Consider the following 19,947-nt stretch of genomic DNA (forward strand, 5'->3'; position numbering starts at 1 on the left):
ATATTACCCCACTGAATGATAACAGAACACAGCTCGCCGTTGTTAATGATTCTGAAAATGCTGTGACCAACTTAAAATGTATTTCCTGGAATACTAGAGGTTTTCATTATTTTACTAGGACAGTCTTTCCTATTAGATTCTGATACCTTTTCATTACAGGAAATGTGGCTGACTAGTTTGCATTCCCTTGATGGCTAAAGGGTAATACAAAGGCCAGACGTAATATGTTGGCAGACCATATGGTGGCCTCATTATAGCTGCAAAGAACCATTTTAATTTAGTTGAATTTGTACCATCAAGACAAGATGATCTTACCCCGAGATCTGGGCTTCACATGGCCTAAGCCTGGCCTAATGTACGATGAAACATGTAAGCCTGATGGGGCGAAATGCCCTGTTCTAGTTTGATTTTACAGTTACAGTTTACCTGTTGGGTTGAAAAGTTGAAAACCTGGTTACCAGCTGGAGCTGAAGCTACAATGGAAGTAAGCGATGAGTGAAACACTCTTGGATCCCCCCCTACCCTCCGACAGACTTGGACTCACTAAGAACTCCTCCTTCCTCATCAGAAACTGTCCTTTGTCTCACTTAATGGTTAAATGCAAATCTACACTGCAACGCTTAAAAGACCTGAACAACTCTGTGGTATTTTTGCAAGAAACTCACCTGATTGCGACAGATTTTTCCTGTCTGCATAACAGGGACTTTCCAAATCGCTATTTGGCCTCCGATGGTTCCAAAAAAAGGAGGCAAAGCAATTCTTCTGGCGAAAGGTATCCCGTTTGTGGAGCTGGAGACTTTGTTCAGTCCGGAAGGGCACTACACTGGGGTGAAAGGTATTCTTTTTTCGGCCAGCTCTACTCTTTGGTTTCTCTTTATGCTCCTAACGAAAGACAGGAAGCATTCCTTTTAGACCTGGAATCTAAACTTCTCCCTTTTCTCGAAGGCCAGATGGTAATTGGGGGGGTACTTGACAAAACGCACCAACCCACGTCAAGGGACTTTAAGATTGCCTTGGGGCTACTTCGCCTTTTTAGAACCCTAGGGTAGTTTACACCTGGAGGGTTCTGCACCCGGGCGAGAAGGATTTCTCATTTTGTTCCCATGTACAATGTACATCATTTCATATAGACTTATTATATTCTACCCCCAGATCCTCTCTTTTCTGGACGAGGTGACCATAAGCTGAGGCCGCTCTCGGACCATGCTCCCATACCTTAAATGGCCTGAATTCTGGACCCATAACCCCCACCAGACGCCAATGGACTCTATATGTCCCAATTCTGAATGATATGGCACTCAGAGGCGGTATTGCTAAAGCCATCCAGAACTATTTCCAAGAGAATTCCACTGATTTCACCTCAGCAGCTACCACTTGGGAAGCCATAAAGGCAGTTATTAGGGGGGAACTAATAGCCCATGTTGCCGCTTACCTGAAGCGTAGATTAGAGACACAAACCCGGCTAGAAGGGGAGATCGTGGAGGCAGAGCACAGACATAAAAAGAGCTGGTCCCCCAGAACCCACCAGCCCCTGTAGGTTGCCCGGAATAAATTGGAAGCCCTTTACGCTGAAGAAACTGCCAGATCCCTGCTCAAGACAAAACAGGGATACTATGCCAAGAGCAATAAAGCAAACAAAATTCCGGGTTAGAAAATTGGCAAAGTCTACTCGCCGAAATGTAATTCTGGGCCTCTGGGACCCGCAGGGTGCTATACAATAGGCCGAAGAGTCAAAACTGCAATTAGCGGACGTCCATCTTGTCGAAACCATGACGGCATGCCCCCAGCCCCCGTTTTAACAGAAACAATACACAGAGGGAGCCGCCCTTCCGCACCTTCCTGAAACGGATTGCGAGGCCTTGGAGGCGCCAATTAATTCGAAGGAAGTGGACTTGGTAATCAAATCATTAAAATCGAGGGGCCTGGGCCCAGATGGCTTCTCGGTTAGGTTTTACAAACTCTTCCGGGACCAGCTTCTGTCCCCCTTCACAGCCCTTTTTAACTCCTTCCGAAACTCTGGCTGCACTACCCCATCTATGCAGGCCTCGTCAACCATTTTACTGTTAAAGCCATGGAAAGACCCAAGGAATCCTGCCTCCTACAGGCCGGTGATGCAAATATCTATTCTAAAGTGTTGGCCAACTTCCTAGCCAAAGTCTTGCCTAAGTTGATTGACTTGCACCAAACAGGCTTTGTTCGGGGCAGATCAACGGGTGATAATATTCGTTGTGCCCTACATTTGGTGGAATTTATAACTGTAGAACACCGCAAACTTGCACTTCGGGCATTGGATGCAACTAAAGCATTCGATAAAATAGACTGGGCTTTCCTACAGTTCACTCTTGAGGCATTTCGGTTTGGATCGCTCTTTCGGAAAATGGTTCTGGCCAACTATACAGCCCCAAAGACCTCCTTACGGGTTGACTCCAGGGATACGACCACAATTCCCCTCACGTGTGGAACGAGACAGGGATGTACTCAATCCCCCCTACTCTTTGCCCTGATTATGGAACCCCTTGCTCAAAAGATTCACCTCAACCTCTCTATCGAAGGGGTCAAGATAGGCTACAAACAACATAAGCTGTCCCTTTACATGGATGATGTAATGCTTAACATAACAAACATCCATCCTTCTCTACAACAAGCGATTTTAGAGTTGAACTCATTTAGTCGAGTGGCAGGGTTTGACATTAACTATGATAAATCTGTAGCCTTAGGAGTGGGGTTATATGCCAAAGAGATTAGCACTCTTCAACCCGCCTGCCCAATTAAGTGGAGCAGGAAAGTGATGGATTACCTGGTGGTTCATATCCCAGCATGCCCATGAGAGCTATATAAGCTAACTCCCCCTCTCTTCAAAGAGTTAGAGGCTGATCTGGACAGATGGTCCACCCAAGAAAGTTCTCTGATGGGGCGCATTGTGGCCTGCAAGATGAACCTGGTCCCCTGGTTCCTTTATGCCTGCTCATCACTCCCAGTGGAGTAGGAGTAAGGTGGTCACTACGGTGAGTAAACTGGTTATACTCCTACGTCCCATCCCCTTTCCTCCATACTTATGGGAGATTCCCAAGCACTCCTAACAGGAACTATAGGTGGATGGAAATACCCCTTACTGAAAAAGGTTCTTCAGCACAGCCTGACCAAACTGAGCACCATCTCTTGAGCTCATGTCAAGACAGTAATGCTTACAAAAAGCAGATGGGGAGGCCCAAGTAGCTGCCCTAGCGATGGACTCCCAGGGGACATATTTCTGAAAAGCAACCGCGGCTGCCTTGCCCCGCACCAGGTGTGCATGAATACCTCTAGGAGGCTTCCGCCCTTTGACGGTGAAAGACTCCGTAATGCAGGCGGCGATCCACCGGGAAATAGTCGCCTTAGATGCCTGCTTACCCAGAGAGTTACCAAAAGTCACAAATAGTTGAGAAGAATTCCTAAGCTCGATGTTCTGTCCCGATAGAACATAAGAGCCCTCCTGACATCGAGACAATGCAGGACCCTTTGCCTCTGAGGCAGGATTCGGAAAAAAGACCGGCAGGGAGATGGAATGATTCAGATGGAACTCATACCACCTTCGACAGGAAAGCAGGATTTGTCCTTAGGACTACTTTATCCTGTGACAGACCAAAAAGGGGTGCTTCACTGACAAGGCCTGGAGCTCACTCACCTGCTCGCTGACGTAACGGCGACCAAATAGGACACTTTCCGGAATAGGTACTTGAGGTCCACCGTGGCCATTGGTTCAAAAGGCTTATGGCACAACGCCGTCAGGACTACATTTAGATCCCACGGTGGGTGCGGACTACGAATTGGAGGGTAGAGGCGTGTCAAGCCTGCAAAATGCCACTTAACCACTGGATTACACAGACAGTAAGAGCATTGGTCCGTAGAAAGGTAAGCAGAGACCGCTGAAAGGTAAGTTCTGCATGACAGAACATGAACACCCAACTCTGCTAAGAAGGATACGAAGGACAGCACCGTTTCAATCGGAGCCCCCCTTGGGCCCAAATGTTTTTCCAAACACCAATGACAGAACCTGAGCCATTTACTTCTGTATTGGGATCTAGTCGAGGATTTCCTGGCTGCATGGATAATATGCATGTTATCCGCAGACAAGTTAAGATGTTCTAAAGACTTGAACTCAGGCACCATGCCGCCAAGCTGAGCGATTGTGGGGAAGGGTGCCACAGCTGCTGTTCTCCCTGGTGAAGAAGATCGGGAGTCACTGGCAACCTGATCGGCGGAAACACCGACAGGTGTTGAAGTTCTGAGAACCAAAACCTGGCCGGCCACCACGGGGCTATGAGTAGAAGGGAACAGTTCACTGAGTTCTTCAGTTTGCAAATTGCTCAGTGAACTAGAGGCAGAGGCGGGAAGGCGTAAGCTCTCATGTTGTGCCATGGGATCTCGAGAGCATCCCCCAGAGAGGAGACTCCCAGCCCCCCTCTGGAGGCATACCGAGGAAGCTTCTTGTTTACCGCCGTAGCGAAGAGGTCCACCTCCGGTGTGCCCCCAACGTGAGAAAATCCATGAGAGGACCTCTGCCTTCAACTCCCACTCATAGCTGACCACTGTCCGCCGGCTGAGGTCATCCGTTGTGACATTCAGCTGGCCCGGGATGTGCACTGCAAGCAGCCAAACACCATGAAGCACAGCCCACTCCCAAATCTGGATGGACAGGTCCACGAGAGGGGAAGACTTGGTTCCCCCCTGCTTGTTGATGGAATACATCAACACCCCATTGTCTGTGTGTATGAGGACCACCTTGTTGGCTATGATCGGTCTGAACGCTCTGAGCGCTAGGAAGATCGCCAGAAGCTCTAAATGATTAATGTGGAGGAGCCTGTCCTGAGGCGACCAGAGATCCGAGACCTGAAGAGGAGCTAACGTCGCACCCCACCCCAGGAGGGAGGAGTCCGTTGTGTTCGTCACCATAGGGGCTGGGTATGAAACCCTGCACGCACCGACAGGTTGCTGAAAGATGACCACCACTCCAAGTCCACTCTCATGGAAGCCAGAATCACTATATAACTTGGAGTCCGGATCCACAGCCTGACGCCAAGAACTCCGAAGAGCCGTTTGGGTCCGCCTCATCTTGAGACGAGCAAGAGGAAGAGCCAACACGCACGAGGCCATGAGGCCCAGAAGCCTCTGGAACCACCAGGCCGACATGCTCTCCGACTGCGCCAACATATGACACGTGGCTAACAGATATGCCATTCTGTCCCCGGTCAGGTACACTCTGCAGTCGATTGTGTTCCAGCGAAAACCCAGGAAAATCAAGTCCTGCAAAACTGTCATGGAAGATTTCCGCCAGTTCACCGACAGCCCAAGATGGAACAGGAGCTGAAGGAGAGACTGAAGATTGCCCGCTGCTTTCAACGGGCAAGGACTGCGTAAGAGCCAGTCGTCCAAATACGAATACACATGGATACCCTGCAGACGAAGATAGGCCACAATCACTGACATCTTCGTGAAGACACGCGGCACAGAGCTGAGGCCAAAAGGAAGCACTCAAAACTGGAAGTGCTCCTCTCACAAAGAGAAACAGAGATATCTCCTGTGTGGATTCCAAATCAGAATATGCATGTACGCATCCTGAAGATCCACCACGCTGAGCCAATCGCCCCTCTGCAAGGAGGACCGTATCTGGCTGGGCGTGATCATCTTCAATTTCTCTTGGGGTAGGAAAAGATTGAACTGGGAGAGGTCTAGGATGGTGCACAGGCAGGCCTGGTTGGGTTTGGGCACCGTAAACAGCCGGGAGTAGAAGCCCTCCCCTTGTTCCCGAGGGGAACGGGTTCCACAGCTGTGAGGTCCAGAAGTTTCTGAACCTCGGGTTTGAGGGAGGTTGAGCCAGACAGCTGAAAAGGAGGGTTGAAGGGTGGGGTAGAGGTTAGGGGGTAGGGGTAAGCGGAAGCTCGCCCGAGCGACTGACAAGACCCATCTGTCTTTGGTGATGGTCCGCCACGCCTCCCAATGAGACGCAATGCGTCCTCCCACCGGGGTCTCGTGCGAGCGCGGAGAACCCTCATTTTGTAGGCTTTTCGGTGGTTTTGCCACCTGAACCTGAGGAGGAGGCTGAGGAGCGGGAGAAAAACCGAGTCTGTTGTTGCCTACGGCGGTTATTCCCCAAAGGGGTATCCACTCTGCGAGACTTCCAGTCTAGGAAGCCCCTAAAGCCAGAGGAGGGTTGGCTTTGCGACAATGGTCTCTGGGTTTTGAAAGGGGTCTTAACAAGTACCGATAAGGACTTAGCTGTCTGAGTGCTATCCTTCATCTTGGTGAGCTCTACATCTGTTGTAGAATGAAAGAGCTCCTTACCATCGAACGGAAGGTCCAACACCTTGTCCTGCACTTCTTTTGAGAATTTAGTGGTATGCAGGCACGCTTGTCGTGAGGTACCAACCCCCAGCATAAGGCCCCGAGCCGATGTGTCTACGTCTGTTACGTTCACTTGGTATCCACGGGGACGCCACACAGTCAGTTGGTCGTTGGTGCCCTTCCCAATGATTCTCTGGTGTGGTCTCGGTGTTGATGGGATTCAGCCTGGAAATGAAGAAGATATTAGGACTGGGCTACCAAGTTAAATTTTCCCCCACCTCCCTTGTGTTTCCAGCCCTTACAGGTTCTCTTCTCACCTAGTTGTCGGAATCGGTGGGCTCTCCGTCCTGCTCTCTGGGCAGGGGCGCATTGTCTTTTGTGGGCGCGGGCGGTCCAGTTACTTCACTGACTGCTGCCCTTGTAGTGTCTTTCAGGTAGGTCTTATTGCGATTGATGGCGTCGTAATTCTTGCATGCCTTTTCTCTGTTCTAAATGTCTTTTTTTTTTATCTCCCTAGGAGCGCGGAGTGTCCGCTTGGAGAACTGGATATGCTGGTTCTCACCGGGAGATGATGACGCGATATAGCGCTATGATGCGGTAAGGAGGCGCTTTGTGTAGCGCAACGATGTCTTGTCCTAACTGACCTGTGCTTTTCTCTTTTCGTAGGTTGCGGTGAGTTCCCAGTGCAGATGGAGTTCCGGAGCTATGCCGGCCGAAAAGCAACCAACCAGGTAAGTCTTTAAGCGCTTTGTGGTTTTAATGTCTCCACTAACTTCTTTAATGGTGTCTTTCTCCTTTTCTCAGGTCCTTCGATCCGGGTGGTGAACTTCACCAACAGAGCTGCCCAGGAGCTGCGAGCCGTGAAGGATGATGAATGCAGGTAAGATTCTGCTGCTAACGATGTTCTTGGCTTTTCTGCAGATCCGGAATTCACCAGGCTCGTGAGAAAGCTGGACACGGTGAGCGTCACGTTGCTAGAAGCAAAGTAAAGCGAAGCGTGTTGTCTTGTTCGGGTGTGGTTTAAATAGCCAGTGTAAAGTAGTCCAGGTAAAGTAGTCCCTAGGCCACCACACCTAAACACTAGACCGCATAGCTTGGTTCTAGGAATTAAGCTATGTGGATGCCTCCATGTTGGCTGAAAGCCTAAATAAAGTAGTTCCTCAAGCAGATGTCTTTCCTTACTGATGAGCCTGGCGCCAAAGGTGCCAGAACTGGCCCCAAGAGGGCCTGAGAAGTGGATGCCAGGCCTTATTAGTGAGCCAAGCCCTGATTCCACCTGGCCAATGGGCTTGCCAGAGGGGATCAGGGCTAAGGGTCGTGACAACGTGATGAGCCGCAGCCTCCAGAAGATCCTGGGCCAAGACCCTGGCGTCGGATAATCCTGCTTTAAAGTCTTCCAGCTTCTCGACTGGGATGAACTCCTCAAACTCGGACAGACCTTTCCACATCCACATATTAGCCCCCGCTAACACCAGTTTGGCATTGGCCTGCCTAAGCTGCAAGGCCGAGTTGGTGAAATTTTTCTCCCAAGGGAGTCAAGGAGCTTATCCTCCTTTCCCAGAACCTGAGTAGCCGTCGTGGAAGAGGATGATGCAGGCCTGGACTGCAAAGTGGCCGCGGCCACCACTGTGGAGGAGGGGGCGGACAAGACGACAGGGCCACCTCTTCCGAAGAATGTAGCCTGTATCGCGGATCAATTTTCTTATTGAAGAAAAGTACAGAGTGTGGCTTTTCCCAGACCCTACGGACCTCGCCCAGAACGTCCTTCTGCAAGAACAGGCCGGTACGCTCCAAAGGAGACAGGGTGAACGCCCCAGAAAGCACGCCCTCCTGCAGAGCGGGAGCCTCGGGCACCGGAACATCTAAGAAGCACATCATGTCCAGTACCCGGTCATGAAAAGCTCTAATAGAGCGGGGCAGGTCCTCGTTGTCCTGATCGCCTAGCGCGTCATCCGACAGGTCAGGATCCTGCTGAGCCATGTCGGGCGCTGCCTTGTCCACGGGGGAGAATGGTGGCAAAGGCGGAAGAGTCGGGGAAGGCACCGTAGACAAGGGAGGCGCCGGCGGAACCACCGGGGGAACGGGTGGAGCCGGAGGCGCGGGCAGACATATCTCCCTAAAAAGCCCTTTGAAATATTCCCTCATGTGATCGGTACGCATGAGCGTTTGAAATTTACCGAAACAAGCGTCCTCCGGGGACTGTTTTGGAACCAGAGGAGGCCTCTCATGAGGAGGATAATTCCAGGGATGTAATGGGGAAGGGTACCAAACCGGCCCCTCCACCGACGTTTCCACATAAATCAAAGGTGCCGACCGTGCAGGCAACAAAACATTGTGCGAAAGGGGCATCCGGGCGTTCCAATCATAAACTGTCTGATAAGGATGCGCACATGGAACTTTATGTTCACCCACGGAACCAAGCCCTACACCTGAGGCAGATGGCGCAGTTGTAGGGGTAGCATCCAAAAAGGCCGCTGCGGTCGTGGCGGGAACGGGCGCCATTTTGTCATCGCCTGAGGGGAACTGCAGCATGTGAGGAAGTGAGGCAGGGGTCCCTGTCGATGGATCAGGGGTCTTAACTTTAGCCTTAACATAAGGAACCTCGGCACAGCCGGTACTATGAGGTCTGGAATGTTTCTGCGACATACCAACCGCCAAATTAGCCTTACCAGGAAGGACCTCGGCACTGCCAGTAAAAGAAGAACTTTTCTTCTTTGCCACCTCAGATCAGATCTGGTGTCGCTGCAACAGCGGGAACGGTGAGAAACAACCTGCACCGATAAGGCCTTGTCAGGCCTCTCAGAAATGTTGGTAGCTTTAGCCTCTGTACGAGGGACCTCGGACCCAGGTCCGATAACAGCCTTATTTGCGCAGGCCTCGAACATCCGTTCGGTGACACCAAGCCCAACCAAGGCCTCGGGGCGCACCCCCTTCTTATTCTTGACGGAAGCCGATAGAGAGGCCTCAGAGCGAGCTCCGGTACCTCACAACTCAGTAGAACTGGGTCTACAAACAGCCCCCACAGAGGGGCCTCGGAGCGTGCTCCGGTATCCACAGGCCCCTTACGGAGACCCTCGGAGAAAACTCCAGTACAATTATTAAGCCCAAGGGGCACCTCAGGGCAATCCCCTGTGACAGAGCGATCAACGCTCCTCCCAGCCCGGGAGGAACCCAGAAAGGTATCCCCCGGCCGGGGTGCTCTGAAAAGAAGAACTTACCGGGCGTTTCTTCTTTTCGTCAATGAACGCCTGAAAATGCGAAGGAGGAGTTTGTCGGAACACCTCTTCCCACCGCTCCAACCGACGTTGAATTGCCCGACCGAAAGGGAGTCGCAGTGAAAACAGGAGTCCCAACGGTGATCCGGGCCCAAACACTCTAAGCAAAGAGGATGGGGATCTGCCCTCGCGAAGCGTCGGTGACACGATGAACAATCTGGAAAGTCTAGTTTGAACGACATAGACAGACTAGTACACGATCGCTAGCGAGAGCCAGAGAGGAAAAAAGGGAAGAACATCTTCCGCAGATGCAAGTGCGTCCAGTCCCAAACGAGCAGAGAAAAGGACTGATGGGTGATGCGTGGGGCAGAGCCAAGGTGGGCGGGGTTACGGCTGGGTGCCGGGCCCCGCGCAAGAAAGAGAGGAAGGACACATTTTTGGAAAAAAAAAAACATTTTGGATGCTTTTTACAAAGTGCTCCGGTCCCGTCCCACAGGACTGAGAGATGTCCCATAAGTATGGAGGAAAGGGGACGGGACGTAGGAGTAAATGGGAAACGCCCGTCTGGGAGGGCTGGGAGTCCTGCATCTGCGCAAATACTATGTCGCAGTGCAATTGTCTCTCTTCCGAGCCTGGCTACCTTCCACCGACCCACAGAAATGGGTCGACATTGAGCAGTCTAGACTCCCTCTCCCCCTCCACTACCTTGCATACGTTCCCCAAATGGCATGGAACTTTTTGCCCTGTATTCTCTCCTCCACCAAAACAACGGTTAATATCTGGGACTGGGCTATGAAAATTAGAGGGATCCCCAGGGGCATAGGTCTGCATACTCCAATTTCCCATAACCCACCCTTTACCCCGGGCCTGCTCTGCTTAAACTTCAAGAATTGGACCTGAGTGGGGTTGAGCACTCTTTCACAACTGTTTGAAAACACCCAGCACTGCACCTTTGAAAACTGTAAGGGAGTATTTAAACTTTCTGAGACAGACAGGTTCTCCTATGCCCAGCTTCGTCATTGAATTATGCACCCCTAATTAGACAAGGGGCCGCCCGGACCTTGAGCCTCTTAAACTTACTCTACTGCAGGGCTCACAGGGGGGGCATTTCTAAGCTGTATAAATTCCTGCAGGAGGACTTTCCGGCTAGCCGTCGTAATTATATGTTACAATGGGGGACAGATCTGGGCCTCCAGCTGGATGATCACACCTGGGTAAACAGTTGGACAAGGAATTTCTCCTCTTCGAGATGCGTGACTAATAAGGAGTGTGCCCTCAAACTGCTTTTTCATTGGTAGTATCCTCAGGTTCGCCTTCATCACTTCCAGCCCTTATTGGACCGCTGGGTGGGTGGATTGATCCAATTTGTGTAATGGTAAAAGAATGAAGCTCAAGTGTGTTTCGCATCACGTTGTCGCTCCATATGTGCAACCGGTTTAATGAAAGTTGTTTAAAAAAACTGTCATACAAACTACCAAAATTTTGAACCTGGCTCTGTCCCAGGGCAACAGACTGGCATAGAATGCAGGTATGTAGGATTAGGCAAGGAAGGTGATTTGCAAGGGCATCTTCATATGTATGGAGTGGAGGGACTATGGACCGGTTGTCTTTTGGACACACAAATTGTGTGCACAGAAGCAGGTCACTTTACTACAGTAATGTTTCACTAGTAAAGGATTTCACATCCGATTATTATTTTTTTAAAATACAAAATTATGGGGTCACTGAGTTGTCCCCCATGCAATGGGAGGGAGGGTAACAAGCAACCCCTCCCGAACAGTAAAGGGGGAACAGGAGAGGAAAATGAGGTCACGGAATGATGATCCAAGAAATAGTGACTCCAATCTGTGTACACCAGAATTTGCTAGCAACAGAAAGCAGATGACAAGCATTGTATATCCAAATGCACGATTTAAATTAGGCATCTGAATTGTCCTCAAAGTCACTGACTGAGTGTTAAAACAGGGTTATTTCCTTTCTCATACACTTGCACATTAGACGGGCTGGACACCGACACCACATCGCGGGGATGAGGTGAAAGGATAGGGAGAACGAAGGAAACTGAAAAAAAAGCGCAAACGAAAGAAGACGAAAAAGAGGAGGGGAATGGAAAGTGATATAAAGACAAAAATATAAAAAACTGAGAAGATGAAGGAGGGGAGAAATGAGTGAATGTTAATGTTAAAGTATATTTGCACGACGCACTATCACCACCGGATTGGTCCCCTGGCGCTCTGGCGGCTATGAAAAGGGAAGGGGGGGTTGAGTTAGTGGGAGTAAGCGGGGAAAAGTGCAAGAGAGCATTGATGTGTTGTTGGTAGCCTCAACACGGTTAACACTGTTAGCTGGGCTTGGGGTGTGTTCTGGTCGGTAAACGTTGTATGCTCTTGTACGAATCTATGTGCAGTTTGTTTTGTTACTTCGGTGTAGTGAAGTTTGTGAGGTTTGTTGTGGTATAGGGTTGTGATTGTGTTTGTTTAGAGTTTGAGGTGTATGCAGATGGGTGAGAGGAATGATAAGGGGTGAAAGGGAGTTCAGACGAAGGGGAAAGAAGAAAGGAGAAGGGAAGGAGATAAGGGGGTGAGGTGGCAGAAAATGAAGGATGGAGGGAGTTCTCAAACAATAAGGAAAGAGATGAAAAAGGAAAGAAAGGCACGAGGAAGGCGGAAAGGAAATGGACAAAAGAAAAGAGGCCATTAAGGAATGGTGACTTTTGGTACAGAAAGGGTGGCGTGCTAATTAGAAAGAGATGCGTTCTGACCTTCCTGGTGCTTGTTGAGAAGGACCTGGATCAAGAGCCAGATGAAGAGGATAACCACGATGCCCTCGATCATCCCTTTACAGCAGAAAAAGAAAATGGAGCGCAGGACAAAGAGAGGTGAAGACTCTTCTGCGTCTATCTCGCGTCTCTCACTGCTTGCATTTGGAGATAGGTCCTCTGTGCAGGATATTGCTCTTGGCCCACCTGGAGTGTTCTGGCCCTGCATTACTAGCTGGGCATTCGAAGAGGCCATCAGAGTGAGGGAGTGTCAGCGATAGTTGTGAACTGAGGAGTCCTCCTTCGTGATGTAACTCAGAACGTATAGCTATTGCTAGGATCCTTGCTCTTCTGTAGCCATGATCGACCCCCTCAATCAGAGTCGTCCTGGAACCCTATATCAAGCCATGTCCCAAACGTGTAAACTCTGCCAAACTAATACATTGGCGTACCTCTTAACTCAATGAGTCGATTCTCCAAAAGGAGCAAAGTCAGCTGCTCACTTAAAAATCAATGGAGGTAAAGCATTTGTAAATAAGTGATGCAGGTGTGCGAAGAATTTGAGCCTTAAATGGACCGCATTCAGCTGGTTTGGAGACTGAATATGGTTCCAAAGATGGGGACACCCTCCATGACGAAGTGAGGTTAGCCGTTTTATGGAGCCCCATCTCCGCTAATCAACAGGACAGCACAGGAGTTGGTGAAGCCTGTTTCCAATGTGGCAGCCACTGTCTCCGGAGGGTGAAGACTACTCGCCGTCTCCTCCAGCTGCCGCAGAAGCATCCCATGGCCGTTGATGATGATGCCATCGTCAGGCGCAGGCCACCGTGTAAAAGATTCAAAGGCTGTCTGGCTCAGGCCGGCATTCTTAATCTCCCAGGCAACTGTGGCTTCTATCAGCCTAGTGCAGGAGAGCTACCATCCTCCTCTCCCGCCTCCCCCTTCTTCTGCTCCCTTGCAGTGTCATTGAAATTACAGTGATTGGAGCAGCCAAGCATGATGGCACAGCTGCCTTCAAAGGCCTGCAGGATGCCTTTTTCCTTCCTTCCTGGGCAGTCTCTCCCGCCTCCTCCCACAGTGCTTTGCAGTATCAGAGTGAGGCAACTGTAAGCCCTTGAATGATAATATCCTCTGTATCCTTTCCCACACAGTGAGATCCCAATGTCCTAGCTTGTACCAATTTCATTCTGCGTTCCTTGGCATAAACCTATAGCTGTTTAATTGGTATATTCTTTCTACTTACTCTAGTAGTGCACAGTTCTGGCCCTCTAGCTTACAAATGTACCAGGCTTCCAAGAAAACCACTGAATAAGCAAATGAGTTCTCATTTGGATCGGTCGTATGCAAATTTATCTCACGAATAATCACAGCAGATATCCTGACAATCTAACATGTTGGTGGCCCCATGGACTGGAGTTGTACACCCCAGTCATACTCTGCCAGACTATGCAGACAAGCCCACCACCCCAACCGAATTTCGACTAAATTACCCCTGCCTCGAAGACTGCACATTGACAGCATCTTTGTAAGATGTGTGGTATTTAGGTGTGCATCATCATGAAAGCTGCAGTACCCTTGAAATAGGTAATTGCCGTATCCAAGACTTCACTGCAGGGTCTATAAACAAAAGCACTCAGTAATAGCCTTCTGCCTCTTATATGGCCCATGTTACACGAATAAGCATCTAACTCCCTTTGAGCCGCATATGTCCGTTGTGGAGTGCACACCAGTTTTAGCTTTTTATGTCAAAATTCCTAAAATCCTGGGATTTAGAATGCAGGACTGCAAGCATCTTGAATACAAAGAAATGTAAGTTAAAAAGATCTGGCATGGCTTACTATTTAACACCCGACACCAGGCCACATGAGACCGCTGAATGAGTATATTTTAGGGCCAAGCAAGCCACATAACCCAGACCCTCAACACAACGCAAGTGACCTGAAGAGAAGGGAGGTATTTGCCATTTTGGATCCTCTTGCGGGTACCTGAAATTGTGTACTTCGTCAATGTATTTGGCTTGAGAGCAGTCATATCAGCCAAGTGAGATGGACACTCATGCTCTTCAATTTGGCTTCCTTGACCCCGATATCCCAGTCATACACTATCATTTGCTACATCGTGACATCTGCTTCGATAAAAATCTTGTTCCCCTACATTGCTTTCCTTAAGCACTTTACCAGGCCCTAATTCCTTCCTTACGCACATCACTGGTTCCAGACACGTCAATGGAGATTCGCTTACTTGCACATCACTGATTTTGTACAGGTCATTGAAGTTGAAGTACTTCCTAATCCTCACATCACTTCAGTTTAAGGTTGTATCACACATTTCACCGCCCGCTAATGGTCTCACATGCTCCCCAAAAATCACATCACTGGATTCACAGACTGTAGTGGTGCCTCTCTGCTTTCATACGTTAATCGTTTTCTACATCACCTGAGGCACATTACAGCGATCAGAAAATCCTATATTTTTTCCAGTCATTCGCTTGCTGTGTATTTTAACTTTCTGATGACAAAATTCATCTCTTGTACTGCCAAAGCTATCGCAAAACACTTTCACATGCCTTAATTTCTGATTTTCTTTGAAAACATTAAAAACTACCAGAACAACTTGGGTTTAGTACTCCAAAACCAGTACTGAATTTAATTCCAGTAGCAAATCATTAGCAATTATACTGAAGAGATGCACATTTGGGCCGGGCCCACATACGCAGTGGCATACCGACCAGGTGGTATGGTTGAAGCTTGCCCGCCCTCTTTTAGAGCCATACCAGGACATTTGGCAGTGGGACACCTCTCCCGTTCGCTGCTGGCAGGACAAAGATGGTGACACCATGGTGTTCCTGCTCAGCGCCCTCATTTTCCTGGCACAGAGCATTACAATGGGAGCCATTAGACATTGATGGGAAGGAGGGGGGATTATTAGCAGGGACTTTTGTCCCTTAAGAAATGTGAATGGGGGTAATTGAAAGTGAGAAGGATGCATAATGCTGCATGCTTTATGAATAATTACTATGGCATTAAAATCTAAGGGGGATTTGTCAGGCTCACATTAATCTGCATGATGTTATTGTGACTGTGCTTGCAGGATGGGGAGAGTAAAACTAAAGCCATACTCTTATTGCTCAACATATTTCTATGACGATGTATATAGTGTATAGTTAGTTTATTATCAGAGGCTAGTTTGTTATGTAATGTGGTTTGCTTCCAATAAGTATTATTTAAGCACATGAAATGCAAAGCAAAAGGTTAATAAATATCTATATCAACTAAGCCCGGGAAGGTGTGTTCAGTTGCTTAAATTGTCCACATCCCAGTTTCACCATTAAGAGAAAAGTGTGTGATCCTGGGCAAATCATTTAATTTCATGTGTCTTAAATGTAGCTCTGTATGTTATTCACTTCATAGCTTATGTCAAAATATGCTTTTATCAAAAAAAAGCCTAATGACCATAGAGTTGCTCCAGATATAATAGTGCATTTTAGGTATTTTACACCATAAAGTTATTTGTCACTTGGCTTAGTTTTGGCAACTTATTCTAAAGTCATTTCCATGGTGCCTCCAAGTATCAAAAGACTGAAGATGCTCCTTGCAATGTCCTTTTCTGTGAAGTCAATTCTGTTGGTGCAATACATATGCAAATGTGGAGGTTTGCATGTAGTTTGCCCCACAGAGCCAGGACAGAACTCTAATAGTGGAATGTCCTGGATCTGTAATGCTTTTGCAGTTTTATTTTTTTTCATATGTGTATGCGTTAAAATGCCATCTGCCTAAATGGTACCAAAAAAGTTGATAGGGTGCGAGGGTTGTGGCGCGAATGAGACAGTATGAAATCGTGCGCACTGCATTTGGGGGAGAAGTAGCAAGAGTTTTTTCGTTGCCCGTCACCACGCCCCCACTATTCCAATGCCGGATACTCCCCTGCACTTCCGCTACACATGTTCGAAATATGTCTTATGTAAAATTAATGCGCTTAGTCTCAAGTTTCCGTTCTGATCAGTTCATTAAGGGTTGTTTAAAAGGGAAGCTGAGCAGTCTGCGAATAGCCTGTCAGCAACGCACATGACGTGGGGAGAGATGCTCTCAGCCGGCCGGATGAAGCAGTCTGCTTGTCTGAGATAAAGTGTAGCTGAGCCAAGGACGGGGGCCTGGCGGGATCTGGGAATGGATTAAGCACAGCTGGGCCAGCAGAGCTAATTGAAGCCCTTATCGTATAAAAGCCGCCACTGTCTCTAGAGCATTGGGAAATAGGAGTGTGTGGAAAATGTGCCAGCAACCACATGGGCACATACGCGCTAGGGCGGCAACATTCTAATACATACAATGCACAAAGCCTACGCGATTGGTCACAGCATGCAAAGAGGAAAGCAACGGTATGATACACATAGAATGCACGCGGTCATCGCACACATAGCATCACGGTATGCATTATGGAGGTAATAGCAGAAGGCCAACAACCAACCAAGATGGAGGCAGTCGTCTAATACACATGCGGCACAAATGTGCAACATGCATGCCGGGATGGTGTGCCGGGCCTGGGGGTGGATGTGCCTGTCGCCATGTTTGAGAGTCACTTGGCCACGTGGGGGGGGGGGTCGATGTCTCACCTGGTGTGCCCCTGTGGGAGTCCTCAGCCTTCTCTGCGTGTTTCCACGTGCTGGGCGTAATCGAGTGCTTTCCCCCTTTCCAGGTTCCTCCTGCATGGTGTAGATGACCTCTGGCTTGGTGTGGTTGAGAGGTGTGGTCAATCCGACGTTGTAGGCAGGTTAGGAGATTTGTGGGAGGAATGATGTTGCGGGAAAAAAAAATTCCCCCCCCAAAAAATGTTTTTTCTTTTTGGGTGGGTGGGGTTTGTGTGCCCCCCCACCGTGTTTTCAAAAATTTTGCAGATGATTGAGGCTTTGATTAGCAGATTGGCGGTGGCATGTTTGCCGTTACGTTCGCATCCTTTGTCACCAGTGTTGTCTCTCGTCCCAGCCGAGGCGTCGGCGGGGATCAGAGAGAGGAAGGCCCGCGTGGGTGGGCCTCGCTGCGCAGCTCCTGCGGGAGCAAGAGACACACGGACACCGTCATCTAGCTTCAATGCCGGGACCTGCCTCCGCGGCGTGGGGGCGGGGCTTTTATTGAGAGCCTTGCGTCACCGCGTTGCGGGACACAAGGCGGATATAACAGTCACCAAACACCCACGGAGGTAGCAATGACCTGACATGCATGCAGTGCAATAGGGCAGCACTACTGATCAATGCATAGCCAACTGGGAGGTTATGTTATGTGGCCTTGTACAGTGCACTTTTGCCACTTGTGTGGTCTCTTGGTGCTCTGGTGTATCTGCAATGGAAGGAGGGTCTGGGGCGGGGGGTTGTTAGTGGGATTGAGAGGGAGAAGAGCAAGAGAGCTTTGATGTGATGTTGGCAGCTTCAGTTAAAAAAAGCTGGTCACTGATCGTGGTGCGTTCTTGGTTGGTAGCCGTCATGTGGTGCTGGGGTATGATTGTGCATGGGTGCTTTGTGGGTGTTTGTGTTTGGTTTCAGGTTAGGTGTTGTGGAGTGTGTGCAGTTTGTGGTGCGGCAGAGGTAGGGTTATGTTTAGTTTAGAGTTTGAGGGTGAGTATGCAGAATAGTGAGTTTTTAGTATGGTCAGTTAATTATAACGCATTTCCTACCCCTATAATCCATCTAAGTTTAACACAGTTCCTACCCCCGAAATACAACTAAAGAGCGGTGCACTGTCCCTAATCAAGTATTAGAAGGTAATTAAGTGGTGGGGTTTTACTGAAGTACAGTAATGGCTGTACTCCCTACCCGTACCACCTTACCTGTCTGTTGCACTAGTAGTATGATATGTAAAACGCACATGATTCACATGCATGGACACCGTGCCCCCAGGAAAAAAGATGGCAATATACGCCGGAAATTGACAAAGCCACCACACAATAGCTTTTCATGCCCAAGACAAGAACGATGTAACAATATGATACACATGCAGTTCACAAGGTGGCACACAATAATAACCAGGTTACTCACCGTAGTGACCACCTTACTCCTAGTCCATAGTCCCCTTTCCTCCATACTTATGGGACAGACATCTCTACGTCGTGAGGGACGGGACCGGAGCACTTTGTAAAAAGAATCCAAACATTTTTCTTCCTCTCTTTCTTGCGTGGTGCCCGGGACGCAGCCGTAACCCTGCACACCTTGGCTCCGCCCCCGCATCGCCCATCAGTCCTTTTCTATCGCCAGGTCAGAGACCTATTAGCAATAGCAGAGGAACCTTATTAGAGGGGATGGCAGGCGGGCGTATGGAGAAAAGGGGACTATGGACTAGGAGTAAGGTGGTCGCTACGGTGAGTAACCTGTTATACTCCTACGTCCCGTCCCCTTTCCTCTATACTTATGGGAGATTCCCAAGCACTCCTTGCAGGAACTAGGGGTGGATGGAAATCCCCCTTACTGAAAAAGGTTCTTCAGCACAGCCTGACCAAACTGAGCATCAGCTCTTGAGCTCATGTCAAGACAATAATGCTTACAAAAAGCAGACAGGGAGGCCCAAGTAGCTGCCCTAGCGATGGACTCCCAGGGGACATATTTCCGAAAAGCAACCACGGCTGCCTTGCCCCGCACTAGGTGTGCATGAATACCCTTAGGAGGCTTCAGCCCTTGGACGGTGAAAAGACTCCGTGATGCAGGCGGCAATCCACCGGGAAATAGTCGCCTTAGATGCCTGTTTACCCTGAGGGTTACCAAAGGTCACAAACACTTGAGAAGAACTCCTAAGCTCGGATGTTCTGTCCAGATAGAACTTAAGAGCCCTTCTGACTTCGAGACAATGCAGAACCCTTTCTGCCTCTGAGGTAGGGTTCGGAAAAAAGACCGGCAGGGAGATCGACTGATTCAGGTGGAACTCAGATACCGCCTTCGGCAGGAAAGCAGGATTTGTCCTAAGGACTATCCTTGTGAAAGACCAAAAAGGGGTGCTCCACTGACAAGACCTGGAGCTCACTCACCCGCCTTGCTGACGTAACGGCGACCAAAAAGGACACTTTCCAGGATAGGTCCTTGAGGTCCACCATGGCCATTGGTTCGATAGGCTTATGGCACAACGCCGTCAGGACTACATTTAGGTCCCACGACAGGTGCAGACTACGAATTGGAGGATAGAGGCGTGTCAAGCCTGCAAAATGCCTCTTAACCACTGGGTTACACAGAGAGTAAGAGCATTGGTCCATAGAAAGGTAAGCGGAAACTGCTGAAAGGTAAGTTCTGCATGACAGAACATGGACACCCGACTCTGCTAAGAAGGATACAAAGGACAGCAACGTGTCAATCGTAGCCCCCCTTGGGTCCAACTGCTTGCTTAAACACCAATGACAGAACCTGAGCCATTTGCTCCTGTACTGGGACCTAGACGAAGTTTTCCTGGCTGCCTGGATAATACGCATGTTATCCACAGACAAGTTAAGATGTTCTAAAGACTTGAACTCAGGCACCATGCCGCCAAGCTGAGCGATTGTGGGGAGGGGTGCCACAGCTGCTGTTCCCCCTGGTGAAGAAGATCGGGGGTCACTGGTAACCTGATCGTCGGGTACACCGACAGGTGTTGAAGTTCTGAGAACCAAAACCTGGTAGGCCACCACAGAGCTATGAGCAGAAGG

At 49.2% G+C, this 19,947-nt stretch overlaps 1 protein-coding gene across 2 annotated transcripts in view; it reads right to left on the reverse strand.

Annotated features, from left to right (window-relative positions):
* The window catches only part of LOC138504114 (synaptotagmin-7-like), a 560,413-nt gene that overhangs the window by 219,189 nt on the left and 321,277 nt on the right, over nucleotides 1–19,947 (reverse strand). The window contains exon 1 of one of the 2 annotated variants that reach the window (XM_069624335.1): nucleotides 12,298–13,309. The exons of the other annotated variant lie outside the window; for it this stretch is intronic. Coding sequence (XP_069480436.1) covers nucleotides 12,298–12,550 — 253 coding nt within the window. The 5' untranslated portion in view covers nucleotides 12,551–13,309. Of the gene's footprint in view, nucleotides 1–12,297; nucleotides 13,310–19,947 lie in introns of those variants that run through there. 2 annotated transcript variants of the gene reach the window in all.

Source organism: Ambystoma mexicanum, chromosome 11 (genome assembly GCF_040938575.1).
Source record: "Ambystoma mexicanum isolate Mex_15411 chromosome 11, UKY_AmexF1_1, whole genome shotgun sequence".
Taxonomy (NCBI): domain Eukaryota; kingdom Metazoa; phylum Chordata; class Amphibia; order Caudata; family Ambystomatidae; genus Ambystoma; species Ambystoma mexicanum.